The sequence below is a fragment of the Pelophylax lessonae genome (genome assembly GCF_965119305.1).
Source record: "Pelophylax lessonae genome assembly, chromosome: 2".
NCBI lineage: Eukaryota > Metazoa > Chordata > Amphibia > Anura > Ranidae > Pelophylax > Pelophylax lessonae.
The window spans coordinates 716,674,968-716,696,986 of NC_138769.1; the positions used below are offsets into that span (position 1 = coordinate 716,674,968).

The 22,019-nt window shown below is 44.2% G+C and overlaps 1 protein-coding gene across 2 annotated transcripts in view; it reads right to left on the minus strand.

Annotated features, from left to right (window-relative positions):
• The window catches only part of NARS2 (asparaginyl-tRNA synthetase 2, mitochondrial), a 178,679-nt gene that overhangs the window by 103,424 nt on the left and 53,236 nt on the right, over positions 1-22,019 (minus strand). For both annotated transcript variants that reach the window (XM_082245293.1, XM_082245292.1), the window contains exons 9-10: positions 16,323-16,360; positions 13,036-13,102 (exon numbers count right to left, since the gene is read on the minus strand). In XM_082245293.1, the coding sequence (XP_082101419.1) occupies positions 13,036-13,102; positions 16,323-16,360 (105 nt within the window). The remainder of the gene's footprint in view (positions 1-13,035; positions 13,103-16,322; positions 16,361-22,019) is intronic.

The following is a 22,019-nucleotide window of genomic DNA, read 5'->3' on the forward strand; positions in this document are numbered from 1 at the left end:
GGAGCCGCCGAACCCGGAAGAGACGGCGAGGGATCATGGCAGCGCCCGCAGCGATGTCCGGGGGTCCGTGTCGGGGCTTCGTTCTAAGGTAAGTAATACATAATGAGCTAGTATGCGATGCATACTAGCTCATTATGCCTTTGTCTTGCAGGTTTTTTTTTTTTTTTTGATCTGTGGGTTTACAACGGCTTTAAATACCGCAAAGAAAAAAAAAAGGCCCTCTCTGGTATGCAACTTTTTTTTTTTTTATTAAGCATACAGAAAGTCTACCATTAAGAACAAATAGCAAAGAAAAGAAAAGCAAAGAAAAAAAAAAAACAGAGAGGAGAAAAGAAAAGAGAGAAAAAAAAAAAAAAAAAAAGAAATTAGAGGGGAAGGGAAATGAAATGTGTCCCCAAACTATGTTTAACCCTGCCAACAGACCACATACTACTTTAGGCATAACTATCTATTCATTTGATCATTCTGCCATCAGACGTACCCCTTCTCCAGAGGTGATAAAAAGATCCCACATCTTCCATTTTTCCGCATGTCCATCTCCTCTATGCTGGGAGGACGCGATTAGATTTTCCATCCTATTAATCTCCTCGACCCTCTTGAGCCATCGAGCAATCTGTGGAGGAGTCGTCTGTTTCCACAAGGATGGTATACATGCCCGAGCGGCATTCAAAAGAGGACAGAGCATAGATTTCTTAAAAGCCCCGAGTGGAACGTCTACCACTTGAAGCAGAAAAAAAGCCGGATTGTCTGGGATCTTCCATTCCGTAAATTTTGCTGATATTCTTCGAACCTCTCCCCAGAAAGTTAACAGCATTGGACATGACCAGAAGGTATGTAACAACGTGCCCTTTTCACCTCTACATCTCCAACATCGATCTGATGCCTCAGGAAAAAGATGGTGGAGACGCTCCGGAGTATAATACCAACGTGTTAAAAGTTTAAAGTTAGTCTCCTGTGTCTTCGTACAGATCGAAGAGTTCAGAGCTAGGTGAATCATGTTCTGTTTCTGCTGTACAGTGAACTGGCGTCCAATGTCTGGTCTCCCACTTCTCCACCCAGGGTAGCACAACCTGGTCATTCTGAGGTTGAAGCAGACTATACGATTGAGAGAGGGTATGAGAGAGCACCTTTTTTCCCATACATAGAGCTTCAAACGGGGTCAAGGGCCTAGAATAGGCAGCCGGCGTCAGGAGAGAGGCAAGAAAATGATGAATTTTAATGGCAGACTAGAACTGAAGTGCAAAGGGCCCCCCTTCTGACATCAGTTCTGAGACAGTTGGTCAACGGGTCCCTATCAGAAAATGGGAGGCCTGATAAATCCCTCTATCCCGCAAAGCCACCAGCTCACGACCTGAGGTTCCCGGAGGGAACAGCGGATGGCCCAATACCGGCTGGATGGGGGAGGGCAGGGGGGGCCAGGTGGAAGCATTCACTCAGATGTTCGATCACTGTAAGAGTGGCCCCGATCAGAGGATGTCGGCGAACCAGAGGTGGAATATTACGAATGCACCATGGTGCTCCCTGTATTGGAAAGCCACATTGTGCCTGTTGCAACTGGACCCATAGTTTGGAAGTAGCATGTCTACACCAATCTAGGGCCCTGCATAGGTGGGATGCCTGTTGGTATTTATAAATATCTGGGAAGGCCAAACCCCCCCATGCATTTCCGCAATGTAAGGAGATTTCTGCGTAACCTAGGTTTTTTACCTGCCCACACAAAACGAACAAAAAGAGAATTGGTCTGACGCAAGAACTGCCTAGGAATCCTTCCCGGCAGAGCCTGAAACAGATACAGAAATTGAGGGAGGATGCACATTTTTAAAAGGTTGCATCTTCCAAACCAGGAGTGTGTTCCCCTCACCCATTTATCCAGTAACAGCCGGGTCCGGGTCACAAGAGGGGGGAAGTTAAGAGAGTATACTTTTGAAGAATCCGGGGGTATCAAAGTACCTAGGTATTGAACTTCATTATCCGTCCACCGCAATCCAAAGCTAGTCTTCAAAATTTTTGTCGTAGCCATGGGCAACCAAACCCCCATCGCCTCCGACTTCCCAAAATTGATTTTTAAATTGGACAGTGTACCATACAGATTGAATTCTCTCATCAGATTCGGTAAGGACACCACTGGGTTAGAGATTGAAAAAAGCACATCATCGGCATAAACCGAGACTTTATAATGACCCAGTCCTACACGAATCCCTCCTATGTCAGGGTTTTGGTGGACCCTGCTGAGAAAAGGTTCCAAAGTAAGGGCAAACAAAAGAGGTGACAGGGGACACCCCTGCCTTGTACCATTCCAGATTGCAAATTTATCAGATAATATACCGTTTGCCTTCACTTGCGCGCACGGGTCAGTATATACCGACTTGATCCTATTAAGCATAGTATCCCCTAGGCGATGTGCCGTAGTAACAGAAACCTAAACCGCCAGTTCACGCGGTCTAATGCTTTCTTAGCATCCGTACTGAGAAAGACACTCGGGGTATCTCTGGCACTTGCTGCTTGAATCAAATTAAGTACTTTGACAGTATTATCCCTGGCCTCCCTCTTAGGGACAAAGCCCACCTGGTCAAGGTGGACCAAAGATGATATATGTCCACTCAACCGAGATGCCAAAATCTTGGTGAAAAATGTAAGGTCTAAGTTGAGGAGGGAAATTGGTGTATAACTACCGCAGGCGGAGGGATCTTTTCCTTCCTTGGGGAGAAGGGTAATATGCGCCCGAAGCGTATCAATCTGGAATGGAGAGCCCTCTCCTACTGAATTAAAAAGCCGTATTAAATGAGGGCTTAAGATGGTAAACAGTGTCTTATAGTAAGCTAACATGAGACCATCAGGTCCTGGAGCTTTCCCTGGCTTGGTGGAGGCAATGGCCTGCTCCACTTCTATGTGAGTAATTGGTTCCTCCAACATCTCCACGACCTCTCCTGTAAGACTAGGCATCTGGGAAAAAGTAATATACTCCACCATCTTGGATTCTGGCAAAACAGGTAGTTTGAGGTTATATAATGAAGCATAGAAATCCCCGAAAGTTTGGACAATCTGTTTGGGTAAGGTAAGTTTACGTCCCATAGAGGACATGACATGTGGTATGTAGTTAGACCCCTGAAGGTCTCGCACTGCCCTAGCAAGTGTTTTCCCACACTTATCTGCGGCCTCAAAGAAAACTCGCTGGCAGCGCTGTAGAGAGGCCTTCGCTTTAGATAACTGCAGTCTAAAATAGTAATATGCAATTCCTCCATTATCGCAGGCGTAGGGGCATGTTTATGTCTAGCTTCCAGTCTATGCAGATTATCCAACAGGGATGATATTTGAGCTGATCTTTCACGTTTTAATCTTGCACCATGCTTAATGAGGACGCCCCGTATCACCGACTTATGAGCTTCCCAGAGGACCCCTGGATTACAGTCCGGGAGGTTGTTCAGCTCAAAGTAGGTACAGAGTTCCCTCTTGACCTCTGCCAAGACACAAGAATCCTGCAGCAGGCTTTCATTGAGCTTCCAAAACATAGATTTAGAAGCTTGAACCTCCGAGAGTGTATAAGTTAACAAGACCGATGCATGGTCCGACCAGGTAATAGAACCAATAGATGATGTACGGACTGCATGCAACTGGGCGTGAGGGACCAGGAAAAGATCGATCCTAGAATAGGACCCATGAGGGGGCGAAAAAAACGTATAGTCCCTCTCGCCTGAATGTTGTAGTCGCCAAGCATCGATAAGTTGAGCCCGATGAAGTGCTTGAGCAATTCTTTTATTCACCCTGGAAGGGACTGATGATGATCCTGTAGAAGAGTCAACAGACGGCACCAATGGGACATTAAGGTCCCCCCGCCCAGCACTAATTGGCCCTCCGAAAAATCGGAAAGGGCCTCCAATACCCTTGAAAGGAACGTATCCTGGCCTGTATTTGTTGCGTAGATCGATGCCAAGGTAACCAACACGTCTCCGATCGTGCCCTTAACAAATACATAACGCCCCTCTGGGTCTAAAAGAGTCTCACGGAGTGCCCACGGCAAACGACTAGAAATTAGGATGGAAACCGCTCTAGACTTGGAATCAGCAAAGGTCGAATGATAAGCATAAGGAAAATATCTATTCCGCAGAATAGGCAGTCTATCAGTCCGAAAATGAGTTTCTTGTATAAATGCTACATGAGTGCCTAAACGATGCAGGTTGTAAAGCAATAGACTACGTTTTTCTGGTGTGTTTAGGCCACTTGCATTTAAAGAAACTAACTGTAGGTCATCCATAGCGTGGGGAAAGAGAAAAAAAAAAAAAAAAATAGGGGAGAAAAGAGGAAGAAAGAGAAAGAAAAAAAAAAAAACAACAACAACACCGGACCAAAACCCGTGGAAAAGTAATAGAAAAACAACCAAATTGTTGAAAAACGTACGTTGTCAACCCTGCCCAGGCAACGCACGTAATGTTCAATGGGAGTGTGGAAGGATAAAAAAAAGAAGGAACCAGATCCCCAGTGGGGATGCCCCTCCCGCCACCCTCTCCCCCCCCAAAAAAAAAAAGGGGGGGGGAGAACCCCGCACCCAGCAATAACAACTTAAATATCATCACTAAATATCATAAACAAGCCAGCACAATATAAATGATCCAACAAGGAAGAGGAAAAAAGGAAGAGAAAACAAAAAAAATATACATATCCCGAATATTCCCAGTACCACCACCCAGTCACCCCAGTGCCCCCATACTACACTCCATACTACACTCCACGGGCCTCCGTTATTCCCAAGCCACGACTTCAATATCAGCCTTGGGAGAGCTAATTCCCCCCATAGCAGACCCCCCAAGTATACTACTTAGACGGGACCCCAAAAAAAAAAAAAAAAAAAAAACCTAGTATATTATTTAGTAGTGTATAGAACTGGGTGTGATCTAGGACATCCAAGTCTAAAAGCCAAGTCCCTACAACCAAACAGCGCACCCCCCTACCCCATATGCACCACCCCATCCCACTGCACCTATGTGCACTGTGCCACCTCCAAAGTCTCCCTAATGTCCCCTTTTTATCCGCTGATTAAGGAAAAAAAAAAAAAAAAAAAGGGATTGTAGGACGAAAGCGCCATCAGCAGTTCATTACTCTCACTGATAGGAGGGGGTTGGCACAATGTCACATCATGTCAGGTCGGGTTCTGATGGTTGGTCCAAAAAAAAAACACCAATATGTTCCCTCCATCAGCTTGGTGGTAGTGGTCTGATATTCAGCATTGACCCCTTTCACCATTCACTTTTCCAGGACAAAGGAATATTAGACCGATAGGTGGTCACTTATCATATGTATACAACAGCCGTCTAAGATCGGAGTTGGGAGAGGACAGAGCGGGATGATCCAACTTCAACTCAGCATGTTAGCGGCTAGCAGTAACAATAGAAACCATATAGCCATGGGGGAGACATGGGGGAGCCGCACCGGGTTTAGAGGGGGGTAGTAACCTTGACTGTGTTCCTTCAAACCACCGATGTCACCTCCAGGCGTGGAGTACGCGAACCTCTTCTTGGTCTGTGACTTTGCCGATACTTGCCGACCTTAGGATCTAGATGTACCCGACCAGCAATCGGCCCTGGGACGAAGGTAAGCCAGTCCTGCACTGGAACGGCATCCACTTCCAAGAAAGCAAACAGATCGGGTAGATTTCCTGGTGTTCGCAGCGTGTAGCTCTGACGGTCTCTCCTAATGGTAAGTGATAACGGATACCCCCATTTGTAAGTGCATCCTCCTTGCCGAGCAAGGTCTAAGATGGGACGGAGTATCGAGCGCCTCTGAAGAGTAGCCTTGGAGATATCTGGTAAAATTTTCACCGCTGAGCCTAGGTAATTTACTGTCCCAGCCTCCCATGCCCAGCGGAGGATCTTCTCTTTCAGGGAATAATGATGGGGGCGGCAGAGCACATCCCTTGGCTTTGTGGGGTCAGATGACTTGGGTCCCCATGCCCTATGAATACGATCAAACTTGCATCTTTCATCCAGTGCTGCACTGATGTTTCTGGATTCTGAGTCATGGGGAAAGCAAAATAATTATCAAAGGATCTGCGGGAAAAGGTAGTTGAACTGTATAAAACATGAAAGGGATAAAAAAAAAAAAAGGATATCCAAGGAATTGAGAATGCCAATCAGCAGTGTTCAAACTCTAACCAACAAGGGGAAAATGAGGGGTTCTGTTGAAACCAAACCACGGTCAGGGAGACCAACTAAAATTGCAGCCACAACTGCCAGGAAAATTGTTCGGGATGCAAAGAAAAACTCACAAATAAAGTTCAGGTGAAATACAGGACTCTCTGAAAACGTGGTGTGGCTGTTTCAAGATGCCCAATAAGGAGACACTTGAAGAAAGATGGGCTGCATGGTCGAGTCACCAGAAGAAAGCCATTACTACGCAAATGCCACAAAGTATCCCTCTTACAATACACCAAACAGCACAGAGACGAGCCTCAAACCTTCTGGCACAAAGTCATTTGGAGTGATGAGACCAAAAATGAGCTTTTTGGCCACAACCATAAACGCTACATGTGGAGAGGAGTCAGCAAGGCCTATGATGAAAGGTCCACCATTCCTACTGTGAAACACAGAGGTGGATCGCTGATGTTTTGTGGATGTGTGAGCTACAAAGGCACAGGAAATTTGGTCAGAATTGATGGTAAGATGAATGCAGTATGTGATCAAAAAATACTGGAGGAAATTTTGCATTCATCAGCCTGGAAGCTGCACATGGGACGTACTTGGACATTCCAACATGATAATGATCCTAAACACAATGCCAAGTCCACTTGTCATTGGCTTCAGCAGAATAAAGTGAAAGTTCTGGAGTGGCCATCCCAGTCTCCTGACCTCAATATCATTGAGCCTCTCTGGGGAGATCTCAAATGTGCATTTCATGCAAGTCAGTCTCTCTCTCTCTCTCTCTCTCTCTCTCTCTCTCTCAGAGGTCAGTTTAAAGCGCAGAGAGCATCGTGAAGAACAAGGAACACACCAGGCAGGTCCGAGATACTGTTGTGGAGAAGTTTAAAGCCTGATTTGGATACAAAAAGATTTCCCAAGCTTTAAACATCCCAAGGAGCACTGTGCAAACGATAATATTGAAATGGAAGGAGTATCAGACCACTGCAAATCTACGAAGACCTGGCCGTCCCTCTAAACTTTCAGCTCATACAAGGAGAAGACTGATCAGAGATGCAGCCAAGAGGCCCATGATCACTCTGGATGAACTGCAGAGATCTACAGCTGAGGTGGGAGACTCTGTCCATAGGACAACAATCAGTCGTATACTGCACAAATCTGGCCTTTATGGAAAAGTGGCAAGAAGAAATCCATTTCTTAAAGATATCCATAAAAAGTGTCGTTTAAAGTTTGCCACAAGCCACCTGGGAGACACACCAAACATGTGGAAGAAGGTGCTCTGGTCAGATGAAACCAAAAATCAAACTTTTTGGCAACAATGCAAAACGTTATGTTTGGCGTAAAAGCAACACAGTTCATCACCCTGAACACACCATCCCCACTGTCAAACATGGTGGTGGCAGCATCATGGTTTGGGCCTGCTTTTCTTCAGCAGGGACAGGGAAGATGGTTAAAATTGATGGGAAGATGGATGGAGCCAAATACAGGACCATTCTGGAAGAAAACCTGATGGAGTCTGCAAAAGACCTGAGACTGGGACGGAGATTTGTCTTCCAACAAGACAAAGATCCAAAACAAAGCAAAATCTACAATGGAATCGTTCACAAATAAACATATCCAGGTGTTAGAATGGCCAAGTCAAAGTCCAGACCTGAATCCAATCGAGAATCTGTGGAAAGAACTGAAAACTGCTGTTCACAAACGCTCTCCATCCAACCTCACTGAGCTCGAGCTGTTTTGCAAAGAGGAATGGGCAAAAATTTCAGTCTCTCAATGTGCAAAACTGATAGAGACATACCCCAAGCGACTTACAGCTGTAATCGCAGCAAAAGGTGGCGCTACAAAGTATTAACGTAAGGGGGCTGAATAATTTTGCATGCTCAATTTTTCAGTTTTTTATTTGATAAAAAAGTTTGAAATATCCAATAAATCCCGTTCCACTTCATGATTGTGTCCCACTTGTTGTTGATTCTTCACAAAAAAAATTACAGTTTTATATCTTTATGTTTGAAGCCTGAAATGTGGCAAAAGGTCGCAAAGTTCAAGGGGGGGGGGGGGAATACTTTCGCAAGGCACTGTGTATATACATACCTATATATATATATATATATATATATACATATATACATACATACAAATATATATATATATATATATATATTTGTATTTTATATATATATATATATATATATATATATATATATATATATATATATATATATATATATATATACACACACACATACATATACATACATACACACACACACACATACACACACATTATATATATATATATATACACACACACACACACACACACACACACACAGGCAGTACTGAAAAAACTGCAAAAGTGGGCGTAATCTTTATTTTAATCTACATAGGTCATTCAAAGGTCACACATTGGTAGAGTAAGGCGCCATTCACATTTGTGCAATTTTGGACATCCAAATCACAGTCCATTCTTTTCAATGGCACCTGTTAAAAATCGGTGCGACTCAAAGTTGCAGCAACTTTGAAAAGGAGCCTGCACTATTTTAATGCAACTTTTGATGCAACGTTGATCCAGAGAGTGTACTGTCAGATCAAAGTCGCACACAAAGTTGCGGTCCAAGGTCGCGCTGGAAGTCGTGGGACTTTGGAGTCGCGCTAGGGCGAATGGAGCCCAACTCTTCCTCTATAGTAACACTTCATTGCAGGTTAATAATGGATTCCAAACTGAGTTCTTGACAAAGGACAGGTTTCGGCTGTCAGACATCCACAGAAGGCTACAGAATGTATAAAGAGATGACACACCAACAAGAGCAATGTGCACAGATAAATTAAGTTGTTTAAAGAAGGGGAAACCAGTACTGAATCCAAACCACGCAGTGCGAGACCACCAACTGTGAACCATTAACACGAATGATAAGAGAGTGGACTAATTGATTCATGTAGACAGACGAATCAAAATCCAGGAGCTTGCTGTAGAACTAAACTGTGGTCACAATGCCACACAGAAGATGGTTAGAATGGTGTCACACTTCTTACTCAAGGCCTAAGAAGTTCAAGAGTCAGCGATCAGCGCAGAAAGTCATGGCGAATGTGTTTTGGGATGACAAAGGAGTCGTTCGAGTTTCTGGAACGTGGCCCTACTTTGCTCAGCGAGTGGTACATTGAGACACTTAAGAAGCTTAGAGAATTGGGTTTCAGTAGTAGAGTTTCAAAAAATCTAGGATATATGGATTGACTCTACCGCTGCTTGATATGTTCATTTGAGGTTTATCCCACCTTGGTAAACAACACAGAGCTCTGTAGGAAGAGAACGATCGGTCAGTTTCTCATCCCTGAGAAACTGGGAGATCAGTGAGTAAAGGCAAAACGCTGTACGCACATTACACATACTTTAGGCACACATTTAACCCCTAGATGTTACCCCCTTTCCAGTCAGTGTCATTAGTACGGTGACAGTGCATATTATTAGCACTGATCACTGCATTAGTGTAACTGGTGATGTCAGTGACAGTCAGTTCCCTCCCTGTGACAATTCGTCAGATTGACCACCGCAGTATTGCAGTCCTGTTAGAAGTCGCTGATTGGCGTCATTAGTAGTATACAAAAAAATTCCAGTATATACACCATAGTTTGTAGGAGCTAAAACTTTCACACAAACCAAACATTTATTGGGATTTTTTTTTTTTATAAAAGACATGTAGCAGAATCCATTTGTCAAATGGTGAAAATTTATGAAGAAATTCGATTTTTTTTATTGGATGTTTGTTAGCAGAAAAAATAATTTTTTTTTTTTTTTTTTTTTTAATTTTTGGTCTTTTTTCATTTAGAGCCGGTTCACACTGAGGCGACACGACTTCGGGGGGCGACCTGTGAAGTCGCGTGCACCGCAACTTCGGTGCGACTTGCAGGGACTTCACATAATGGAAGTCTATGCAAGTCGCTCCGAGGTCGCCCCAAAGTAGTACAGGACCCTTTTTCTAAGTCGGAGCGACTTGTGTCGCTCCTATTAGAATGGGTCCTGTACTACTCAATGGACCAAATGAAAAGTATTTGTGTAAAAACAAATTACATAAATTCAGTTTAGGTACAGTGTTGCATGACCGTGTAATTACACGTTATGGTAGTGCAGTGCCAAATAGCAAAAAATGGCCTGATCATGAAGAGGACAAAATCTTCTAGCGCTGAGGTGGGTACTAATATATATATATATATATATATATATATATATATATATATATATATATATATATATATATATATATATATATATATATATACACATATACACACACACACACACAGTATATAATATTTTTTGTTAAATGGTTATATATATATAATTATACATATGCACACACTATATATATATATATATATATATATATAGTGTCTGCATATGTATAATTATTTAGCAAAAAGCTAGGCCACTCCATGACCTTAATGGGGTTCCTCTTGAGCTACTCTTTCTTTGCCTTGGCGGTATTGTTTTGGGTCATTGTCATTCTGTAAGACCCATCCACGACCCATCTTTAGTGTTCTGGCTGAAGGAAGAAGGTTCTCATCCAAAGTTTTACAATACATGGCCCCATCCATTGGCCTCTCAATGCGGCCAAGTCAGCCTGTACCTTTAGCATAGAAACAGCCATTAAGCATAATGTTCCCACCTCCGTGCTTTACTGTAGGGATGGTGTTCTTAGGGTCATAGTCAGCATTTTTCTTCCTCCAAACACAGTGAGTCGAGTTAATGCCAAAGAGCTCAATTTTGGTTTCGTCTGACCACTGGACTTTCTCCCAATCCTTCTCTGAATCATTTGCAAACTTCAGACAGTCCTGTACATGTGTCTTCTTGAGAAGGGGACCTTGCAGGCCCTGCAGGATTTTAATCCATGGCGACGTATTGGGTTACCAATGGTTTGTCTGGTGACTGTGGTCCCAACTGCCTTGAGATCATTCACAATCTCCTCCTGTGTTGTTCTGGGCTGATCCCTCACTTTTCTCATCATTATTCTTACCCCATGAGGCAAAATCTTACATGGAGTTGTAGACCGAGGGTGATTGATGTTTTTTTTGTATTTCTTCCATTTGCAAAAATTCGCTCCAACAGTTGTCTCCTTCTCAGCAAGCTTCTTGCTGATGGTCTTGTAGCCCATTCCAGCCTTGTTGACTGGTCTACAATCTTGTCCCTGGCGTCCTTTGACAGCTCTTTGGTCTTGCCCATGATGGTGAGGTTTGAATTGAATAAAGAGATTCAGTGGACAGGTGTCTTGTATACACAACGCGTTGTCATTAAGAGCACATTTTTACATTGGACAGGAATAATTTGTGTACCACATGAGCACATACTGCAGCCAGTCAGTGGGAGCCAGAATTATTGTTGGTTGGTTGGGGATCCAACACTTATAAATTGAGTTGCAGTTAAGTGAGTTAAATAACATTTGTATCATGCGTTTTTAGGGGGGATTTTTGGTTGATATTCTGTCTCTATCATTTAACCACTTCCCGCCCGCCCTATAACAGATTGACGGCAGGAATGTGGTTTTATTATCCTGACCAGACGTCATATGATAATAAACCGAGCGGCGATCGGTGATGCGAGGTGTCAGCCTGACACCCTGCATCTCCGATCCCGGTAAAGAGACTACTGACGTAGCTCTTTACCATGTGATCAGCCATGTCCAATCACGGCTGGTCACATAGTAAACAGGAACAGCCGTTGATCGGCTTTCCTTAGTTCGTGCCTGACAGGCACGAGTAAAGGAGCGCCGATCGGCGGCTCCCCTGACAGGGGGGGGGGGGGGGGGTCGGCACTGGTAATCAGATCATTGATTACCAGTGCAGACCCTCGGGGGGGGGGGGGGGATGCCACTAGAACCACCAGGGATGCCCACTATGACCCCAGGGATGCCCACTATGACCCCAGGGATGCCCACTATGACCACCAGGGATGGCAATCAGGGCTCAGAGAGCCCCCCATTGCCCTCCCCATCAGTGCTGCCCGCCAGTGCCCTCCCTATCAGTGCTGCCCACAAGTGCCCATCATTGCCATCTTTCAGTGTCGCCCACCAGTGCCACCTATCAGTGCCCGTCAGTGCCACCTATCAGTGCCCATCAATGCCGCCTATCAGTGCCTAGCAGTGCTGCCTATCAGTGCCCACCAATGCTGCATATCTGTGCTACCTATCAGTGCCGCCCCATCAGTGCCACCCCATCAGTGCCTGTCAGTGCAGTCTCATCAGTGCTCATCAGTGCAGGAAAAAATTTATTTATTTACAAAATTGTATAACAAACAAAAAAAGTTTTTTTTTTTAACTTTTCGGTCTTTTTTTATTTGTTTAGCAAAAAGGAAAAAACCCAGAGGTGATCAAATACCATCAAAAGAAAGCTCTATGTGTGGGGGGAAAATGACATAAATTTGGTGTAGGTACAATGTTGCATGACCGCGCAATTGTCATTCAAAGTGCAACAGCGCTAAAAGGGGAAAATTGGCCTGGGCAGGAAGGGAGGAAAGTGCCCGGTATTGAAGTGGTTAAAATACACTTATGATAAAAATTATAGACCCTTCATTTATTTGTAAGTGGGCAAACTCACAAAATCTGCAGGGGAACAAAAAATTATTTCCCCCACTATATATATATATACACACACACATATATATATATATATATATATATATATATATATATACACATATAAACATACACACACACACACACTATAGCAAAGCTTGCAGTGTGCCTGAGAGCATAATTGCAGGATGTCCCAGTTGCCTGAGGACTTTTCTCAGATTTCTTTCAGTCCTGCTTTATGTGACAACATTTAGATTACACATTTGGTGGAAAGGGAGTACTTTTTGACTTGAAACCAACATTATGCCAGTCTGCATCACCAAACATTTCTCAGTGTCACCCACCTCTGTGCTGTACCGGAAGGTGATTGGAGCTTTCCGTAGAATTTCTATTGCTTCTGTGTAAGACATTCTGTAAATATAAAGCACAAAACTAAAGCACCAACAATAAAACTTGCTTAAAGTGGATGTAAACCCTCACATATACCCAGTGAAGTGAACAGCCTTAGGCATGAGACAAATCTCCTTACATACGTTTTAAATGTATATCTGCTGTCTTCAGGTTTATACATTATCTCACAAAAGTGAGTACACCCCTCACATTTTTGTAAATATTTTATTATATCTTTTCATGTGACAACACTGAAGAAATGACACTTTGCTACAATGTAAAGTAGTGAGTGTACAGCTTGTATAACAGTGTAAATTTGCTGTCCCCTCAAAATAACCCAACACACAGCCATTAATGTCTAAACCGTTGGCAACAAAAGTGAGTACACCCTTAAGTTAAAATGTCCAAATTGGGCCCAAAGTGTCAATATCTTGTGTGGCCACCATTATTTTCCAGCACTGCCCTAACCCTCTTGGGCATGGAGTTCACCAGAGCTTCACAGGTTGCCCCTGGAGTCCTCTTCCATTCCTCCATGATGACATCACAGAGCTGGTGGATGTTAGAGACCTTGCCCTCCTCCACCTTCCGTTTGAGGATGCCCCACAGATGCTCAATAGGGTTTAGGTCTGGAGACATGCTTGGCCAGTCCATCACCTTTACCCTCAGCTTCTTTAGCAAGGCAGTGGTCATCTTGGAGATGTGTTTGGGGTCGTTATCACGTTGAAATACTGCCCTGCGGCCCAGTCTCCGAAGGGAAGGGATCATGCTCTGCTTCAGTATGTCACAGTACATGTTGGCATTCATGGTTCCCTCAATGAACTGTAGCACCCCAGTGCTGGCAGCACTTATGCAGCCCCAGACCATGACACTCCCACCACCATGCTTGACTGTAGGCAAGACACACTTGTCTTTGTACTCCTCACCTGTTTGCCGCCACACATGCTTGACACCATCTGAACCAAATAAGTTTATCTTGGTCTCATCAGACCACAGGAGATGGTTCCAGTAATCCATGTCCTTAGTCTGCTTTTCTTCAAACTGTTTTCAAGCTTTCTTGTGCATCATCTTTAGAAGAGGCTTCCTTCTGGGACGACAGCCATGCAGACCAATTTGATGCAGTGTGCGGCGTATGGTCTAAGCACTGACAGGCTGACCCCTCACCCCTTCAACCTCTGCAGCAATGCTGGCAGCACTCATATGTCTATTTCCCAAAGAAAACCTCTGGATATGACGCTGAGCACGTGCACTCAACTTCTTTGGTTGACCATGGCGAGTCCTGTTCTGAGTGGAATCTGTCCTGTTAAACCGCTGTATTATCTTGGCCACCGTGCTGCAGCTCAGTTTCAGGGTCTTGGCAATCTTCTTATAGCCTAGGCCTGGGTTTCTCAACTCCGGTCCTCAGGGCACACTAACAGGCCAGGTTTGCAAGAAAACTGAAATACATCACAGGTGATACCATTGGCTGCTCAGTGATTGCAATATTCTAGTCTGCATCTCCCCAAGGTAATACTTAAAATCTGGCCTGTTAGAGTGCCCTGAGGACCGGAGTTGAGAAACACTGGCCTAGGCTATCTTTATGTAGAGCAACAATTCTTTTTTTTTTCAGATCCTCAGAGAGTTCTTTGCCATGTTAAACTTCCAGTGACCAGTATGAGTGAGAGAGAGCGATAACGCCAAATTTAACACACCTGCTCCCCATTCATACCTGAGACCTTGTAACACTAACGAGTCACATGACACTGGTAGGGAAAATGACTAATTGGGCCCAATTTTGTCATTTTTACTTAGGGGTGTACTCACTTTTGTTGCCAGCGGTTTAGACATTAATGGCTGTGTGTTGAGTTATTTTGAGGGGACAGCAAGTTTACACTGTTATACAAGCTGTACACTCACTACTTTACATTGTAGCAAAGTGTCATTCTTCAGTGTTGTCACATGAAAAGATATAATTACATATTTACAAAAATGTGAGGGGTGTACTTACTTTTGTGAGATGCGGTATATTCTTTAGAAAGGGAACATCCTGTTAGAATTTTTTCTTCCTGTTCCAGCACTGTGTGTGGAGTCTAGGCATATACTGCGTGTGAGCTGATTGGAGGTAAGGCACACCCCGACCCTCCATATAGGCAAAGGAACAAAGAAACTTGCAGAGCTGTGCTGTGAATAGACAAGCTCTCTGCTTATCTGTCTCCAAGTCTCTTCCCCAACACAAATTTCCAGCTGCTTTTTTTACGTGTGTCTGAGAACTTGTCAGAAGTTATCATGCTGATAACAGAGGAACAGAGCAGCAGAAAGACACAGGACTTAGTGCTTTGGAGAGAGATAGGTTAACACTACAGATATATGTGCCGGGTCAGATTTCATGAATGGGGTTTACATCCACTTTAAGTGTAATAAACACTTTTTTCATATATTTATTTGATGCTGAACTTCATTCTTACTCCCCCCCCCCCCCCCCACTAGTAGTAAGTCTTTCCCCGAGTACTGCTCACAAAACCAAAGCCTAAGCATGCAAACATGTGATCTCCCCATTAGCAGAGATCACATGACCAAATGCCAAGGTTTTCAATTAAAATCCTAACAGACATCAGCCTTATGTGAAAGGAGGTCTGCAGCTTTTAAAAAAAAAAAAAAAAAAAAAAAGGTGCTAATGGCGTCAGACTGGAAAGTAATTCTTCCTATGGGAGGAAAGGTATTTTTAGAAAAGGCAGATCCACTTCTCTTTTTAGAGAATTAATTTCCCCATAAAAAGCCCCAATTTTCTCAGCGCTAATTACTGTACTTCAGCAAGTCTTAACTATTCCTGATTGCTAACTTAATTGGAGCTCAATTATACCGGTGAACAGAATGGGTTTCCATATAAAGATGGCTCCTGTACTGATATAGCAATGCTGTGTAATGGACAGGAACAGTCACAGGACTTCAGCTGATCCAGTTATTCCAGCCGATAAGCTTGCCCTGCAAAGAGAGAATCCTGGCATGCTGGGATTTGTAGTTCTCTGAAGGTTTTACAAGCTTGAGGTTGAATTGTAAACATCTACCAGGAGAAGGGAGTGTGCCCTCAGATCTGAAGGGGACCACGGACAAGACAGACAATTGTAGACAATGGAGCAGAGAAGCACAGAGACCCAGTGATGACATTGTGAACGATTATATGAAAAAAAATTTGATTAGCATGTTAATGAGGGGGGGAGGGGAAGGAGGAACCAGGGACGGCCAAATATAAGCAAAATAAACTTACACAGTAAACTTGTTCTTTATTAGCTGCTCACTTCTGTCCTTGAAAAAAAATGGAGGAAACAAAGGAGAATTAATGGTAAGCAACACACCATTTCTGGTTTACTAAAAAGAAAAAAATAACCTCCCAAGAACAATTGCATACAAACTGCAAGGGATTTTGTAATATTTACTGTAGATCCTTACATGCCTTTGAGCAGCAGATACTGTGATAGACCCCTGCAGTGACCATCTCAAACACAATGCTTGGATACTCTGCTTGCTTTAGTGACAGGATCAGTCCCAGTGGTGGATGTCATTCAGCCTGGAAGACTGAGGACATCTAGTGGTGGGGTATAGACAGTAAAGCCAGCCATACATGGATCGCAATTTGGGCTGGATCAGCAGGGACCGGCCGAGATTCAATCCATGTACAGGCAGGCTGATTGTAACCAAGTCGATCAATGGGTACAACCAGCCTGTCGGATTTTTTACATGCGATTACTGCCGGCCAGGAAAGATCCCTGTGACATCCCCCTCCCCCGCAGAACACAATAGCGCTGAGGGGGGTGGATTCCCCCACCAACAATAACTATGTTGATAGTGATTTTCTTCCTTTCACCCATTGTGGAAGGAAGGAAAACCGAATCATCTATGGGCTGCTTTAGACTACAGCCAGGAGTCGCTGTCTCTGAGGGGTGACAGGGAAGAGGGTGGGGTACCGGTCAGCCTTTGATGACACCGGCTGACAACAGGACTACTGGAAGCTCAGTATAAAAAACAAGGGAAGGGTGGGGTTGGGCGGTATTTAAAAGGACTTGTTACTTAATATTAACACTTAAATAATCTCTAATTACATTATCAGCCAGATCTACCAGTGCTTGATCCACTACTGCCAAATTCCAGAAAGTTCTCAAGTGTGAACTTCAAAAAGTAAAAGACCCAGAACATGTAGTATTTTGTCCAATGTTGCTAGGTGCTTTCTAATCCTAGTTATGAGTACCCACCTGTTACCCTCCGACCCTCCGCTCCTGCCACAGCCGATCCAACAACCGCTATGAAGGAGACAGCCCACTCATAGCTACAGCTTGGCTCAGCTGTGAGCACTTTCCTGAGATAAGCAACGGCAAGAGGAATAGAAAAGCTGACACGCCCCCCACCCTCGGCATTCCTCTTGCTGTTGCTCGTCTCAGGAAAGTGCTGACAGCCAAGAAACACTGCAGATAGGAGTCAGGTGTGTCCTTCATAGCCATTGTCAGATCGGCTGCTCCCATAAAGGCCACACCTCCTAAACTAGGGTTAGAAAGCACTTAGAAATAGGAGATAAAATACCACGTGTACTTTGTCCCACAGGGGACAGAGTTGTAGAAAAAATAGGAGTAACGTGTTAGGAAGGAAAGGATGCCACATCGTTTGATAGAAATGAAAATGATCACCCTACAGAGGGCTGAATTCAAAGACACCCCAAAAATCAAAAGTGAAAAAATGATGCAGGCTAGTTCATTTTGTTGAAATTTCACTGCAGCAACTCAAAATGGTACTCCATAGTCTGTATGGCCCCCACGTGCTTGTATGTATGCTTGACAACATTGGGGCATGCTCCTAATGAGACAACGGATGGTGTCCTGGAGTGAGTATTTCCTCCCAGATCTGGACAATGGCACACTGAGCTCCTGGACAGACTGAGGTGCAACCTGGCGGCGTGGGATGGACCGAAACATAATGCCCCAGAGGTGGCCTATTGGATTTAGGTCAGGGGAGTGTGGGGGCCATTCAGTGGTATCAATAACTTCATCCTCCAGGAACTGGCTGCATACTCTCGCCACATGAGGCCAGGCATTGTTGTGCACCAGGAGGAACCCAGGACCGACTGCACCAGCGTAGGGTCTGACAATAGGTCCAAGGATTTCATCCTGAAACCTAATGGCAGTCAGGGTGCCATTGTCTAGCTTGTATAGGTCTGAGCGTCCTTCCGTGGATATGCCTCCCCAGACCATCACTGACCCAACACCAAACCGGTCATTCTGACCGATGTTACAGGCAGCATAACGTTCTCCACGGCTTCTCCAGACCCTTTTATGTCTGTCACATGTGCTCAGGGTGAACATGCTCTCATCTGTGAAAAGCACAGGGTGCCAGTGGGAGACCTGTCAACAATGGTGTTTAATGGCAAATGCCAATTGAGCTCCACGTGTCAAGCAGTGAGCACAGGGCCCACTAGAGGACGTTGGGCCCTCAGGCCACCCTCACACAGTCTGTTTGATTGTTTGGTCAGAGACAATTACTCCAGTGGCCTGCTGGAGGTCATTTTGTAGGGTTCTTGTAGTGCTCATCCTGTTCCTCCTTGTACAAATGAGCAGATATTGGTCCTGCTGATGGGATAAGGACCTTCTTTGGCCCTGTCCAGCTCTCCTAGAGTAACCTCGTGTCTCTTGGAATCTCCTCCATTCTCTTGAGACTGTGCTCTAAGACACAGCAAACCTTCTGGCAATGGCACGTATTGATATGCCATCGTGGAGGAGTTGGACTACCTGTGCAACCTCTATAGGGTCCAGGTATCCCCTCATGCTACCAGTAGTGACACTGACCCTAGCCAAATGCAAAACTAGTGAAAAACAGTAAGAAAAGAGAAGTAGGAAAAAAAAAACGTCAGTGGCCTCCACCTGTAAAACCGTTCCTGTTTTGGATGCTGTCTCATTGTTGCCCATCTAATGCACCCGGTAATTTCATTACCACCAAAAGCAGCTGAAACTGATTAACAACCACCTCTGCTACTTAACTGACCAGATCAATATCCCAGGAGTTTACTTGACTTGATGCTATACTCTGAATAAAAAGTGTTCCTTTAATTTTTTTTGAGCAGTGTATATTAGAGCTAGAATATGGATAAAATGAGACTCACGATTTATTTGCTTAGAATAAAAATCATGATTCTCTCATGATGCTTGGTGTAACATCATCTTTCATGTTAAACAAAAAAATTGGGCTAACTTTACTGTTTCGTTTTTTTTTTTTTTACCAAGAAATTTTATTCAGGTTTCAGAATTCCAACAAAAAATATAACAGTCGGTATGCATAATTTAGGCATATCCATAAATTGGTTGAATTTAAAAAGGATATCGGGGAACTGGAGAAAGTGCAGAGAAGGGCAACCAAACTGATAAGAGGCATGGAGGAGCTCAGCTATGAGGAAAGATTAGAGGAACTGAATTTATTCTCTTGAGAAGAGAAGATTAAGGGAGGATATGCTCAACATGTATAAATACATAAGGGGGGATATGATCACCATGTATAAATACATAAGGGGTCCATATAGTGAACTTGGTGTTGAGTTATTCACTTTAAGGACAACACAGAGGACAAAGGGGCACACTTTACGTCTAGAGAAAAAGAGATTTAGTCTCCAAATACGGAAAGTTTTCTTCACAGTAAGAGCTGTGAAAATGTGGAATAGACTGCCTCCAGAGGTGGTTCTGGCCAGCTCACTAGATTGCTTTAAAAAAGGCCTGGATTCTTTCCTGGGTGTACATAATATAAATGGGTACTAATATTTATAGGTAAAATTGATCCAGGGAATATCCGAATGCCTCTCGGGGGTTTAGGAAGGAATATTTTTCCCCTGCTGTAGTTGGGAAGGTTAGGGTAATTAATAAGGAAGCAAGGCGAGGGAAGAGATGGGGCAGGGGCAGTGGGGATATATTGGAAGGCAGGGGATCAGATATATCCATTTGTGAGGGTAGAACAAAGAGAAAAAGAGAAGGGGGGGTATAATAAATTACCATCCACCCTTCCAAGGCCAGACGGAGGGGGTAATCATGAGTGAACCAGAGCTTTGGAGTACTCTGCTGTTTTCACAAAATGGAGCCAGCATGCCCAAGTTTTTGTAAATTTTGAAGGAGTTTCGAGCCTGATGAACAAGCTCCTCCATTTTAGCAATTTTCCCAACGCACCGGAGCCAGTCTGATACTGTTGGGGGAGTGATGGAAGTTGGTGAGTGGAAGTGATGTGTGATGTAGCAGACATTTGGCTGGGGAGAAGTCCAGAGTGTAACTCGTGATATGAGCAATGAGGTGATGAACCTCCTTCCAGTAGGTTTGGAGTGCCAGGCAGGACCACCATATATGCAGGAGAGAGCCTATGTCATTTTTACATCTCCAGCATGAGCATGGGCATCTTATGTAATCAGGCAGGGGTTCTATACCATAGTGAGAAAATCTTAAATCAGTTTTCTTGTGCCGAGACATTGATTGTCCCCTTGTGTGTGTGAAGGAAGATACGTTCCCATTCCTTTGTTGATAAAGTGGTGTGAAGGTCTCTGTGCCACTGTTGACAAGCCTTGTTAGAGATGGGTTGGCAGTCCACAAACATCATATAGATGTCTGGAATGAAATGCCTTTGTGGTTCTTTTCGTGTGCATATGGCTTCAAAAGGTGTGTGCTGCCTCGACCACCGGTAGATGAGAGTGGGGCGTCCTAAAAAAGGGTCTTATTTGAAGGTAGGACCAGAAAAGAAATGAGTTATTTAACATTTGGGAAGCAAGAGAGGAGTAAGTCTGGAGAGCTCCCTTCTCGAAAAATAATTCTTAAAGCGGAGTTCCACCCAGGGGATACTTTTTTTAATAAACATACCCCCGGGACAGTCAGGGCTAGTACATTCCACAATGGCTAGCCTCTGATCTGTCCCGGGTTGCACTTACCTTTTAGGAGAAATACTTCCCTTGAAAAAATATTCTCCAGCGCTGCCATCTCAGGTGTGGGCAGCTTGAAGCCAGCGCGATCCTCTTCTGCGTCCTCTTCCTTCTTCGGTCCCACGATGCACTGCACCGGCCCCGCCGTCACTTCCGGGTCACGCGCGTCATCCCTGCACAGCTTCTGGGCATGCCCAGAAGCTGTTTAGAAGGTAATGACGCGCACGCAACGGAACTGACGTCGGGGCCGGTGCAGGCGCATTGATTCCTGGGAGCGATGACGTTCAGCTCCCAGGAATCATTGCAAACGCCAGGAAGTGACGAATCGCCGTGGCCGCCGAGGGGAGGAAGAAGGAAGTAAGGTAAGTATATTTTCTCTACAAGGTAAGTAAAAAAAAAAAAAAAAAACTGGTAAGTATAAGTAAGAGGTAAGTATAATTTTAGGGTGGAACTCCAATTTAATGTTTAGCCTTGGGAATTTTTTGGGTTGTTCCCACCCCTCATGCTTAACACTGCTTTGGGACGTCCCAATAGCTATGAATATCAGGAGCTGTGCCCGTCAATGAAGGAAAGAGAAAAAGTGGATTTTTGACTTACCCTAAAATCCATTTCTCTGATGTTCATTGATGGACACAGCACCCACCCCTCTGTGGAGTTATAATTTTCCTGACACTACTTGTAACAAAACTGAGTGGCTATAGCAGAGAGAGGGAGTATACCCCCTAGGACTGCCCATGGGTGTAGCCAGAATTATTTTCTGCCTGGTGTTCTACTCCTGTAGGGGGCAGTATAACCCAATGGTTATGAATACCAGGAGCTGTGTCCATCAAAGAACGAAAGAGAAAATAGGAGTTTAGATCGCTTTCTGGTATATTAAGGCCACGTGCATTTAAGGATATTAGTTTAAGGAGGAACCTGTCTGCTTCAGGCTGGGGAGCTCCCATGGCTTTCGGCATTGAATACAGATTGGTAGGGTGGTATACCTGATCCAAAGAGTACCAAGGGAGGAGCAAAAAAAAAAAAAAGTCATTTTTT